Source organism: Notechis scutatus, chromosome Z (genome assembly GCF_049901735.1).
Source record: "Notechis scutatus isolate UNSWTSFEM ecotype Mainland chromosome Z, rNotScu1.2, whole genome shotgun sequence".
Taxonomy (NCBI): domain Eukaryota; kingdom Metazoa; phylum Chordata; class Lepidosauria; order Squamata; family Elapidae; genus Notechis; species Notechis scutatus.
Window position 1 is genome coordinate 61,892,756 of NC_142025.1, and position 12,404 is coordinate 61,905,159.

At 43.6% G+C, this 12,404-nt stretch overlaps 1 protein-coding gene across 5 annotated transcripts in view; it reads left to right on the plus strand.

Moving 5' to 3' along the window:
- Positions 1-258: 258 nt before the first annotated feature.
- Positions 259-12,404, plus strand: part of MLH1 (mutL homolog 1) — a 91,822-nt gene continuing 79,676 nt past the window's right edge. Inside the window, exons 1-3 of one of the 5 annotated variants that reach the window (XM_026679514.2) lie at positions 259-620; positions 3,245-3,335; positions 3,416-3,514. In XM_026679514.2, coding sequence (XP_026535299.1) covers positions 505-620; positions 3,245-3,335; positions 3,416-3,514 — 306 coding nt within the window. In that variant the 5' untranslated portion in view covers positions 259-504. The remainder of the gene's footprint in view (positions 621-3,244; positions 3,336-3,415; positions 3,515-12,404) is intronic. The other 4 variants (XM_087948000.1, XM_087947999.1, XM_087948001.1 and 1 more) reach the window with 4 other exon arrangements.

Genomic DNA, 12,404 nt, shown 5'->3' on the forward strand with positions numbered 1-12,404 from the left:
CAACACTCCCACCTCGACTGTTTTTTTAAAAAATCCATTAGAAAACACTTATGAAGGACACTTCCCCCTTTTCTCCGCCTTTGTTTTCCTTTCAATGGAAGACCGTTCCTTTAAAAAAAAAGGAGCCGAGAAGTTTGATTGGCATGCTCGCAACCAATCAACAATGAGTTCGATCCCGAAATTTTAGCGCGAGATTATGACAACAGTGGTTCGATCCCGGAATTTTAGCGCGAGATTATTTTAGCGGAATTTTAGCGCGAGATTATGACAAAATCGGTTTTTGGGCGCGCTAAGGGAGGAGTTGTGGATGGTCTGGTTCTTCTGCACGGGCTTTTAAGTTAAGTCCCGCTCTCCTTAGGCTAGGAGCACTGTACGTTTTTCTCCCTGGATCCTTCTCATTTGTACGGTGCCCCCCCTTCTTCGTAGTTTCAAGCTACGGGAGCTTTTGGGCGTGTAATTTCTGCTTTCCCTCAATTCAATACTCGCGCTTCAATCTCGGTACTCATGGCTCTTGTAGCTGGTGTCATCCGTCGGCTAGATGAGACTGTAGTGAATCGCATTGCAGCCGGAGAGATCATCCAGCGACCGGCTAATGCCATTAAAGAGATGATCGAGAACTGGTAATATGCCCAGTGGGTCCTGGGGTTGGTTGCTCCTAATAGTTGTAAAGAAGCAAGGGGTATATACCAGCCTACACTCGCAAAAATAGTTCCTAGTGTGGAATATTTGAATTACACCTATTGCATTATTATATATCTGAATTTCGGGCGGGTTTGAGGATAATATGGGATGTCATGTCTTACTGGAAAAAAATTAAAATTGACCTATATTCTCATGGAAAAAGTATAAGAACGGCTAAACAGGCAAGAATGAGTAAATTACTGATAAGAGGTTTAGAGAAGAGATTATGCAATCTAGAGTTGGTAGGTAAGAAAATTCAAAATAACCCCACCTTGAATTTGTTGGAACAGAAAAATTTGAACAGGGTTTCAAGACTCCTGAGGCCTTCAAGCTAGGGCAGGTAAAAAAAGAAGCTGAATTTCCATGAATGTTTTTTTTAATTGTAGAATATTTTAACAGAAACTAGAAGCCTATTCAAGTTTCTTTCTGTCCCATTTTATGCTGAACAAAATTAAGGTGGAATTATTTTGAGTTTCTCCCTTTTTTCTATTTCTGAACTGTTATTTTTCCAGTTCCCTTCTTAACAACAGGTCAGCCCACCTCATGTGATGAAAATAGGAGGAAAGTTTGTTAAATATGTTCTCTGCCTTGGATTATTTCTAAAAATAATAAAGGGCAAGATGTAAGTAAGTAAATAAAACTCCTTCCTTCACTCTTTAGCTGCTCTCCTATACCTTGTCCAAGGTCAACTCTAAATTCCTTTATACTTAATAAAAGTTATTAACTCCTCACAGTGATCCATAAGTATTAAGAAGGTTTCATTTAAAATAAATTTATAAATACATGTGCATAGCCTTTACATTACTGAAAAGATAAAAAAGGTCATACAGATATTCAGCAACCATTCAGAATGTGATGGAATGTGCTGATGGAAAAAGTTGAGGGAATAGAAGAATGGGGGCAATAGCATCGTGACTTCCTGCAACACATTCCAGTGAGAGGCCTAAAACAAGCAACTGGTTGGGGGAGGGAAGAAAAAGTTCAGAGTAACCATACTCTAGAATAAGGGTGTCAAACTCAAGGGCCGTGGCCTGGATGCGGCCTGTTGGGTGCTTAGATCTGGCCTGCAGGGCTGCCCTGGAAACAGCAAAGGACCTGATCCACCGTGCCTCTGCCAGTGAAAATGGAGCTGGGGGGGGGGGGTTGCATGCGCCCTCAGGCCCTGTTTCAGCTGCGATGGCCTCCTGCAGCCTCTGCCAGCAAAAATGCCCCCCCTTAGGTGGGCCCCATTTTTGCTGGTAGAGGACTGCAGGAGGCCATTGTGGCTGAAAATGGGGCCTGGTGAGGCTGCGTGTAGCTCCCCGAGCTCTATTTTTGCTGGCAGAGGCTTAGAAAAATAAACTAAAAATAAAAGGAGAAATCTTTCTTTCCCCTTTTGCATTTGAGCATGCAAGAAGGGACAGGAAAGGAGAAAGGGAAGGAGGAAAGACAAAGATGGGAAGAGAGCAAGGAAGAAAAAATAAGGAAAGTGGAAGAAAGAAGAAGGGAGAATGAAGAAGAAGAAAAAGGGAGGGAAGTAGATTATAATGAAAATGGGGGAGGGTCTGAGGGAAGTCCTGCCTTAGCACTTGGTCACCAGAGGTACCCCCCCACCCCATGAGTGATGTTGAGCTGGCCATGCCTATTCCGGCCACATCTACCCCAGCCAAGCCCTCCCTGCCTCCCCCCCCCAAGACAAGCACAACAGTTGACGAGAAGAGAGTTCCTGCCAGTCAACACGCATTGATTGATGAGATCTGCAGCATGCCAAATCTGCTGAATTGAATTGTGCTGGTAAAGATTCTTGGAAAATGACAATCCCTCAGGTAATCCAGTCCCAAACCATGTTGGGCTTTAAAGCTGATAACCAGAACCTCGAATTGTACCTAGAAACAACTAGCAACCAGTGCAACTCATATAGTGATAGTGTTACATGTATAGTGTAGCTAGAATGTCCATGTAACTGCAATTGCATCAGTTGAAGTTTCTGAATGGCTCCTTGGAGATTGAGCTGTTGTGGCACCTCATGATATCATGATCCAGACACTCAGCACCTGCCTCACAATTATGACATAATAACAAGCTGTGATCACATGATGTGATTTCTGATTTTTTTTTCTGAGCCAAGTCAGTGAAGAAGCTGTCAGAAGTTGGAAGTCACAATTATGTGAGATCCTCATTTAAAATCTCGTGCTCCTTGTTTATTGATGGCATTTAGGACTGCTGGAACAGCTATGGCTAAGTGATATAGTCACATAATGTTATACTTTATGACATGGGTGTTAAGCTCGTGGCGTCATGTTGATATCACATGTTTCGCGATGTTTTTTCCCTTTGCGGAGCTGGGATGGGCACGGCCTGCATGTGACGCATCCGGGCCCTGGGCCGCTAGTTTGACACCCCTGCTTTATGATATGTCACTTAACTCAATTGCCATCATAATCCAAGGACTACTTCTATCTGTATAATCTGTATAATAGAGAATAGATGGTTGCCTGTTTAGAATTTTCATGCACCTATTCTAAATGTTGATGTAGAATGGCATTGGATTGGCAGTGTCTCATTATAATTGTTGTTTTTTTAGTTTAGATGCTAAAGCCACCAACATCCAGCTGTCAATTAAAGATGGTGGTTTGAAATTTATTCAGGTACAAGATAATGGTTCTGGAATTAGGGTGAGTAAAGTACTTAATTATTTAGCAACCAGATAAAGAAGATAGTTTAAAAACCACTGATTTGTCCTTTTCTTCTATAGAAGGAAGACTTGGATATTGTGTGTGAAAGATTCACTACAAGTAAACTGCAGACTTTTGATGATTTAGCTAGAATTTCAACATATGGATTTAGAGGAGAGGTATGTTGAGATGGATTCTGCAATCCACTATTTTTGTGCTTCTCTATTTTCCCTTTCAATTTAATATATTGGTTCTTAAGAAGAGTAACAATAGTTACAATTACTATTCTTTGGTTTGTCAGAAAGATGGAGTAGAGCTGATTGATGTAATAACATGCATAATAACTCATTGGCTTCTTTATAGTTAGCTGTCAACTTATAGCCATTTAACTATTGTCATCCTCATGATCACGTGATTATGATCTGGTTGCTATGCAACTTACTTGCATATATGACTGATTGACAAGCTCCCCACAATCATGTAATTGCCATTTCCAATCTTTTGTCATGTTTACCCAGAAAAATCTTTGGAGAAGCCAGCAGGGAAGGTTGCGATCTGCTGCTATCTGCTGAAAGGAAAACTACTCTTTCAGCAGTCACTTGCCAAGGGGACCTTTGGCAGAGTGCAGAAATGGAGCTGAAATCATGAATATTTCAACTCCATTCCTGCATCTGGCTGAAGGACTTACACAAATGGAAAATGAACTTCTTCAGCAGACAGGTCTTTCACCAGCCCTTAAAGATGAGAAGAAGTTAAAATCTAAACAGAGAGGAGAGAGGGAGCATGTAAGGGAAGGCGTATAGGTGCCTCTAGAAGGATCAGTGCAGGCCTCATGCGTGTGTGTCTTTACTCAAGATCTGAAAATCTTGCTTGGATTTCAGCAGGGAAGATTTTCAGCTCCTGAATAGTCTCTCCCAGCTAGATTCCTTATCTGGGACTCTTTGTCTGTTTAACAATCAATGATATTGCTTAATAACCACAACTGGAAATGCAGGGATTATAGCTCTTGAGCTAAACATTATATGGGTTCTTGCTGAATTTTGGCTTTACTCATTGATTGAGTTTCTGATTCCAGTTGTCATAAATTGAGGATTAACATAAATATATTTAATACCTGACTTTCCTTCAGGAGCTCAGGGTTAAATTAATATCACTAGCTGCCAGCTGAAACAATTTAGGATCTCAATATTTCAGAAATCATTCCCTCTATCTTCATAACATTTACTGAGCATAGTTAGTTTTGCATACACACTCTACATAATACCCACAACCAAGGAAAATCTAACTGTATTGTGACTTGGCTTTTCTGCATATTTAGGTAATTCAAAGATTAAGCAAGTGTCTTTTAATTTCTTGGCTTCAGTCCCCATCTGCAGTGATGTTGGAGCCCAGAAAAATAAAATCTGTCACTACCTCCATTTCTTCCCCATCTATTTGCCAGAAATTGGGAGGGCCAGATGCCATAATCTTAGTTTTCTTAATGTTGAGTTTCAAGCCAACTTTTGCACTCTCCTCCTTCACCCACATCAAGAGGCTCTTTATTTCACTTTCTGCCATTAGAGTGGTGTCATCTGCATATCTGAGGCTGTTGATATTTCTCCCCGCAATCTTAATTCCAACTTTTGATTCATCTAGCCCTGCCTTTCTCATGATGTGCTCTGCATCTAAGTTAAATAGGCAGGGTGACAGTATACAGCCTTGCTGGACTCCTTTCCCAATTTTGAACCAATCAATGGTTCCATGTCCAGTTCTCGCTGTTGCTTCTTGTCCCGCATATAGATTCTCGAGAGACAAATAAGATGGTGTTCTCTTCAAGAACTTGCCACAATTTGTTGTGATCCACACAGTCAAAGGCTTTAGCATAGTTAATGAAGCAGAAGTAGATGTTTTTCTGGAACTCCCTAGCTTTCTCCATGATCCAGCGTATGTTGACAATCTCTAATTCCTCTGCCTCTTCGAAATCCTGCCTGTACTTCTGATAGTTCTCGATCCACAAACTTCTGGAGCCCAGCTTGTAGGATTTTAAGCATAACTTTACTAGCATGTGAAATGAGTGCAATGGTGTGATAGTTTGAACATTCTTTGGCATTGCCTTTCTTTGGAATTGGAATGTAAACTGACCTTTTCCAATCCTAACCACTGTTGAGTTTTCCAAATTTGCTGGCAAATTGAGTGTAGCATTTTTACTGCATCATCTTTTAAGATTTTGAATAGCTCAGCTTGAATACTGTCATCTCCACTAGCTTTGTTGTTGCTCAGATTTCCTAAGACCCATTTCACTTCACATTCTAGGATGTCTGACTAGAGGTCAGTGACCACCCATCGTGGTTATCAGGGACATTAACCTCGTTCTTGTATAGTTCTTCTGTGTAATTTTGCTACCTCTTCTTAATCTCTTCTGCCTCTGTTAGGTCCCTGCCATTTTGTTCCTTTATCATGCCCATCTTTGCATGAAACATTCCCTTCATATCTCCAATTTTCTTGAAGAGATCTCTGGTTCACCCTATTTTATTGTTTTCTTCTACTTTTTTTGCACAGTTCTCTCAGCTTTGGAATCGTTATTAAAAGCTGCCACACAGCTGCGGAGGATTGGAGGGGGCTGATGTCATTTGAGTAGCTCTCAGTAGACAAAATAGATTCTGTAGTAATTCAAGGTCATTGTGAATGGTGCAGCAAGAATTGGGGCTGAAGGGGGATTGGTTCATGTGATGTATGATGTGGGAAAAGGGGGATGGTTTGTAGGTTGGGTCCTTGTGGGAAGTCTGGGGGGAAACTTTGGGTATCAAGTTTCTATTCTAATAAAAGTACTTTGAAATTATGTCTTGGAGTTACTGGCTAGAATGGATAATCTCTGGAATGCTGACACTATTCTGAAACTCATCTAACACAGCACTCCCATAAGGGGAAGCAAAAAGGGGTTGCTGAACCCTAGGATTTATTCCAGTGATGGAGAAAGCCAAAGAATCAGCCGACACAGAAGGTGAGATAGAAGGAGCTGGGGGGCCTCCGGAGCATTAGCTGAATCCCTCAGCCCCTCCCTTGGAGGAGATGATTCAAGGATTTAGATATGCAGAGGAAAGACATGATTTAGGAGCCAAGCCCAGACGTTCCAACTCATGGGGGAGTTATCAGATGACACTAAATAAACTACCTGGAGAAAAATCTTTCTCAAGCCTTCTGCATACAGCAAAGGAGACAGACTGGAGGTTTGAGGCCCAAATTGAATCGGAACCTTCTCAAGACGACAACCAACAGATTTATTCTAGGAGCCGATTGTTAGCATAATTACCACAACAATTCCAGCAATTAAAGATGGAAAAGTTTTGCCTCAATGCCACAACCTATCCAGCCAAGTTGGAGCCTGGTACAGCCCATCTTCTCTTTCCCCAGTGTTACAAGGGAAGAGGAATTTACTCAGGTGCCAGTTGGAGACTCCCAGCATGACAGCCTACAGCAATGAGAGAGGTAGACTCCAATAGGTATGTTGCTACCTCCAAGTCCTCCCCAACACCCAGAAAGAAATTTACCCCCTGCAGAAAGTATCCCTCCAGGGTGGGGATTTTATTCAGGCCAGGGGTGGATCCAGTGCCAATGGATGCCAGCACCAACAAGGTCCTGGTCCAAAAGGGAATCAGCAATTCCTTCCCCACAAAGGGATCTGCACAGGCAGCAGACAGCAGCCAGTCCCACTCCCCCATGCAGAGAATAAGGCAACACCCACTCTCCATATGGCAGGCACCAAATCAACCCCCACACAGAGCAACCCTACAGAGGCCCCTCTCCCAGAGAGACAAGCCAGCCAGGCCTTGGAAGACCCTTCCAACCTAGATGTATACCTCGCCAGGCTCCTTTCATTCCAGTTCAACCTGCAGGAGCCAGGCCAATACCACCTCTCCACCCACAACCCAGACCAGACCAGATACAGTTCAAGGCAGTTTTGGACAGGCGCCATGAACATTTTGCTTATTTCCTCACTCAAATCTGGTCCCACATCGACAAATTTGGAGGCCAATATGCAACAGAGAGCCATCTGGTTACTGCAATAACAGATGGGATGAATGAAGGGGATGCTTCTGACTGGGTAGCCCAGTTACACTACGAACAAGCCCTAGAGCTACAAGATGTCAATGGATTTATTCGGTTATTGAGATTCAGGTTTGAAAATCCGGACAGGGTGGCAGAAAATGAAGACAAATTAATGGAAATGAAACAGGCCAAGCAACCCTTATCAGACTTTATCTGGGACTTTAGAAGGTTCGCGAGCCACCTCATGGATTGGCCTGAAAGAATAATCTTACACTATTTTAAAAATGCATTAACCCAGAAGTAAAGAAAGCATGTAACATTAGGGGAATGCCAGAGACTCTGCAAGCATGGTATATCGCCTCCCTTAAATTAGACCACAACATCAACCAACAAAAAAAACCCTACCTGAAGGCCCGCCTAGGAGAGCTGTGGCCAGACGACCGCTAACCAAACCTGCTGAAGCTACTCCTATCCAATCCAACAGGATGATAAAGTGTTAGCATTGTGGCCAGGATGGCCATAGAGCAGCCGACTGTCTGGCCCCCGCACCTGTTCCACAAGCACCACAATCAAAGTCTAGCACAGCCGTCGGGTTGAAAAAATCAAGGAAAGCCTCCCGACACTAGCCACTTTGCTAGACACATCCTGGAAGGTCCTCTCCACACAGAAGGGACACACTTCCAGACCAACACCACCACCCTGGAAAACCAAATGTAAGGTATCCAGAAAGTATCCATGATATCAATCACTCTGAGACGTTATCTCTCCAATTGATTTATTAGAAACAGATCTGGCATGTCAAAAGCAATTTCCCAAGTGAAAGTTTTTTTGCACGTTGCACAGAATCCACCTTCTCTCCTCCCTTCTCTCCTCCTACTTCTACACTTCATAAATCACGAGAACCAATTAACTGCAACTGGAAATTCTTAATACGACATACAGAATAACCTTGAACTTTTCAACTCCTCTAACTCTAAAAATGTGGCAGCTGAATTTCAAAGCTGACAGGCATCCCCCCTTGAAAACTCCTCCTAAAAGAAAAGAAAAAACACAGGGGTTAATACATTGTCCTTAACTCCCTCTCCCCCCCACGAGGACCCTTCAGTTTGTGGGGGAAGTCCTCATGGAATTTGTTAACCAATTGATCAGCATGAACATCCCAACTCTACCCAACTAGCATCTGAGAGGGGGTATCCTTTCCATAAGACCAAATATTGCAATCGGCCACGGTGTAATCTAGAATCGAGAATTTTTTGAATCATGTGTTTCCCCATTTACCATTAATAGTTTAGGGGGAGCGATTGGCAAGTGGTCTTATCATCGATGTAGTAGCTGGTTTTAGTAAACTACAATGAAACACTGGATGAATTTTCCCCAACAGTCGAGGAAGACTTAATTGGACAGTGACCGGATTGATTATCTTTGAAATTGGGAACGGACCCAAGAATTTTGGACTCAGCTTTTTACTGGGCAGTTCCAACCTAAGATACTTGGTTGACAAATATACTTTGTCCCCTACTTTAAAAGGCGGTTGAAGGGATCTATGTTTATCCGCCTGTTTTTTATAATTTTTTGCAGCTTCGATCAAAGCTTTTTTTTGTATCTTCCCATCCTTTCTTTAATGGGTTCATCCATTAAAGGGACATGGATGAGGTAAGTTGTCTCTGGCATCGGGACAAAATCCATTCCAGTGTTGATTTGGAATGGAGTTAATCCCGTGCTGCTGTGTACTGCATTATTGTAAGCAATCTCTGCAAAAGGTAATAACTCAGTCCAATTTTCTTGTTGATAATTTACATAGCATCTAATGTATTGTTCAATCATGGCGTTAGCTCTCTCCGCTGCTCCGTTACAAGCAGGATGGAAAGCTGAGGATAACCCTTGAGAGGAACCAATGGATTTCAGAAATTCCCTCCAAAATTTTGCAGTAAATTGTACCCCTCTGTCTGATATTATTCTACGAGGTACTCCACGTAGTCTATAGATATGTTTCACGAACAGCTTTGCAAGTTTTTTCACAGATGGAAGTCCTTTGCAGACTATAAAAAGGGCCTGTTTAGAGAATAAGTCAATTATAGTCCAAATGATCGTATTCCCTTCACTCTTAGGTAATTCAACAATAAAGTCCATTGCGATTTCTTCCCAAGGTTGGGTTGGTTCAGCAACTTGTTGCAGGAGGCCAGGGGTTTTTCCAGTTCTGTGTTTCATTGTGGCACAAATTGAGCAAATTTTTACATAGTCCTCGACATCAGGTTTCATTTTTGGCCACCAGAACTGTCTTCTTAGTAAATGTAGGGTTTTTAGGAATCCGAAGTGGCCTCCCAGTCGGGAGTCGTGGCTACGCTTTAGTAGTCTTAGGGTTGTGGGTACATAAAGCTTAGTCCCTTCCCAAGCTAATCCATCATTCATTGTCAACTCGGTTTGATGGTCCAGGAACCAAGGATTGGTCAATAGAGCCGTTTTCAATTCTGTAGTCAGCTTATCTTCCAGGTGTTTGGGGTTGCAGTTGGCCTGGGCTCGAGTGGTCATTTGGCCTGCCGATTGAGCTTCTGAAATTAAGGCTTGTACTATTTCCTCTCTGTGGCTATCAAACAGGTTTTCTGGACAGAGCGTCCACCAGTACGTTTTTCCCTTTGGGGATATATTTAATGTTGAAATTGAATCGCTTGAAATATTGGGCCCGGCGGACTTGTTTGGGTGATAATCTCCTAGGGGTCTTTAGAGCCTCAAGGTTCTTATGATCAGTCCATACCTCAAAGGCCTCTGGCCCCCTTCTAGAAAATGCCTCCAAGTCAACAAAGCCCATCGTATGGCAAATGCTTCTTTCTCCCAGGCCGCCCACCTTCGCTCTGTATCTGTCAGCTTTTTAGACACATAAATGCAAGGCATCAGTCGGTTTTGAGAGTTTTTTTGCAGCAAAACAGCTGCCACTGCTATATCACTTGTATCCGTTTGGACAATAAAAGACTTGGTCACGTCTGGGTGCTGGAGGATGGGCTCCGCTGCAAAAAGGCGTTTTAAGGCCTCGAAAGCTTTCTGACAGTCCATAGACCAAGCCAGGGGTTAACTTGGCTTTGGTTTGGTGGGCGACAGGCCTGTTTTTAACAGCTCCGTCAACAGGAGGACAACTTCAGCAAAGGACAGAATGAATTGTCTATAGAAGTTGGCAAACCCCAAGAAACTTTGAAGCTGTTTTCAGGTTCTGGTCGGTTGCCAGTCCAGCACCGCTTTCACCTTTCCGGAGTCCATTTCAATCCCCAGTTGGATATTCGGTAGCCTAAATAGTCCAACGACTCTTTGTGGAATTCGCACTTTGAGAGTTTCACATATAATTCGGTGGCTAGAAGTTTTCTAGAACTTGTTGGACTAATTGAACGTGTTCTTCCATGGTTTCACTGAAGATAAGAATGTAACCCAGGTACACGAGGACCCCCTGGTAAAGGTGCAGGTGCAGCACCTCATTGATGAGCTGCATAAACACTGCAGGAGCCCCCTGAAGTCCAAAAGGCATGACTTTGAATTGGAAGTTACCCCGAAGGAAGTTAAAAGCAGCTTTCCACTCATCTCCTTTTTTGATGCGGACCCGGTAGTAAGCTTCCCTGAGATCTAGCTTGGTGAATATCATGCCCTTCGACAGATGGTTCAATAAGTCCTTCGTAAGGGGGAAAGGGTACATGTTTTTCACGCCTCTAAAGTCAACATACAATCTCAACCCGCCATCGTTCTTCTCCTTGAACAACACGGAGGCAGCTAGTCTTGATTTGGCAGGCTCAATAAAACCTCGTTCCAAATTGCTGTCGATGCATTTTCTTAATTCAGTCATTTCAGCAGGCGTCATGGAATACATCTTTGGTTTTTGTAATTTTGCCCCAGGCTCTAATTCTGTGGCACAATCAGTGGCTCGATGGGGAGGTAAGACATTACACTCTTCTTCACTGAATGCTTCAGCCAAGTCTTTGTATTGGTTGGGTACCTGGGGGTTATTTGGGAGAAGGTGGGATGCCATGAATGCTGGCTCAGGCTCTGGGTTCAAGCTGACCGGTGGCTTTGTAGTGGGTGGAAAAGGGGGCAATGGGCCCGGTCCAATGAGGATTTTTCTGAATCCATCCTCCCATTTGATCGTCTGGGCCCATTTATGTAGCCAAGCAAGTCCCAGTATGATTGATTCTGACATCCTGGGGGCCACTATGAAGCATATGAGTTCGTGATGGGGCCCTAATTCCATCTTGATCAATTCAGTCATCTGAGTGGCTGCCCCCCCCATTAAGGTTCCATCCACTTGCTCAAATCTGATTGGGCGTTTTAGCGGGTTAGTCTTTATGCCCAGTTGTTCAACGATAGGGAGTCCAATAAGGCATCTAGAACACCCAGTATCAATGACAGCTTCTAACTTCCCGGCCTCTCCCGTGTTTGGTACCACTAGACCTTGACTGTAAAAGGTATGATGGGATCACTCACCATTGGGTCATCTTCGCAGGTCAGGTTCTCGGGGACGTGGTGGCGGTCTGGTGGTCCATTGCTCCCATCTGCTTAGAGGGGGCTTTCCCAGCTGCGTTTGGCGAACCCGCCTTTGGCCGGAGGTCTTTCTTGATTCTTCCAACCTCTAACAGCTGGATTAGACTTTGACTGCGGAGCTTGTGGTACAGGAGCAGGGGCCAGACAGTCTGCTGCTCTATGGCTGGCTTGGCCACATCGGTAACATTTCAGCACCCTTGTAGGTTGGGTACGAGCAGGTTTGGTTGATCGGTGGTCTAGCCACAATTCTCTTAGGCAGGGCTGCTGGAAGGGGTTCCCTGTGTGGGTTGATACTGCGATTTAAGCTGAGGGATGCGACATACCATGACTGTAAGGTCTCTGGGATTCCCCTAATTTCACAGGCCTTCTTTACTTCTGGATCAGTGGCTTTTTAAAAATAGTGTAAAGTCATTCTCTCAGGCCAATCCATGAGGTGGCTTGCGACCCTTCTAAAGTCCCAAATGAATTCTGACAAGGGTCGCTTGCCTTGCCTCATTTCCATTAACTTCATTCTCTGCTACCCTCTGG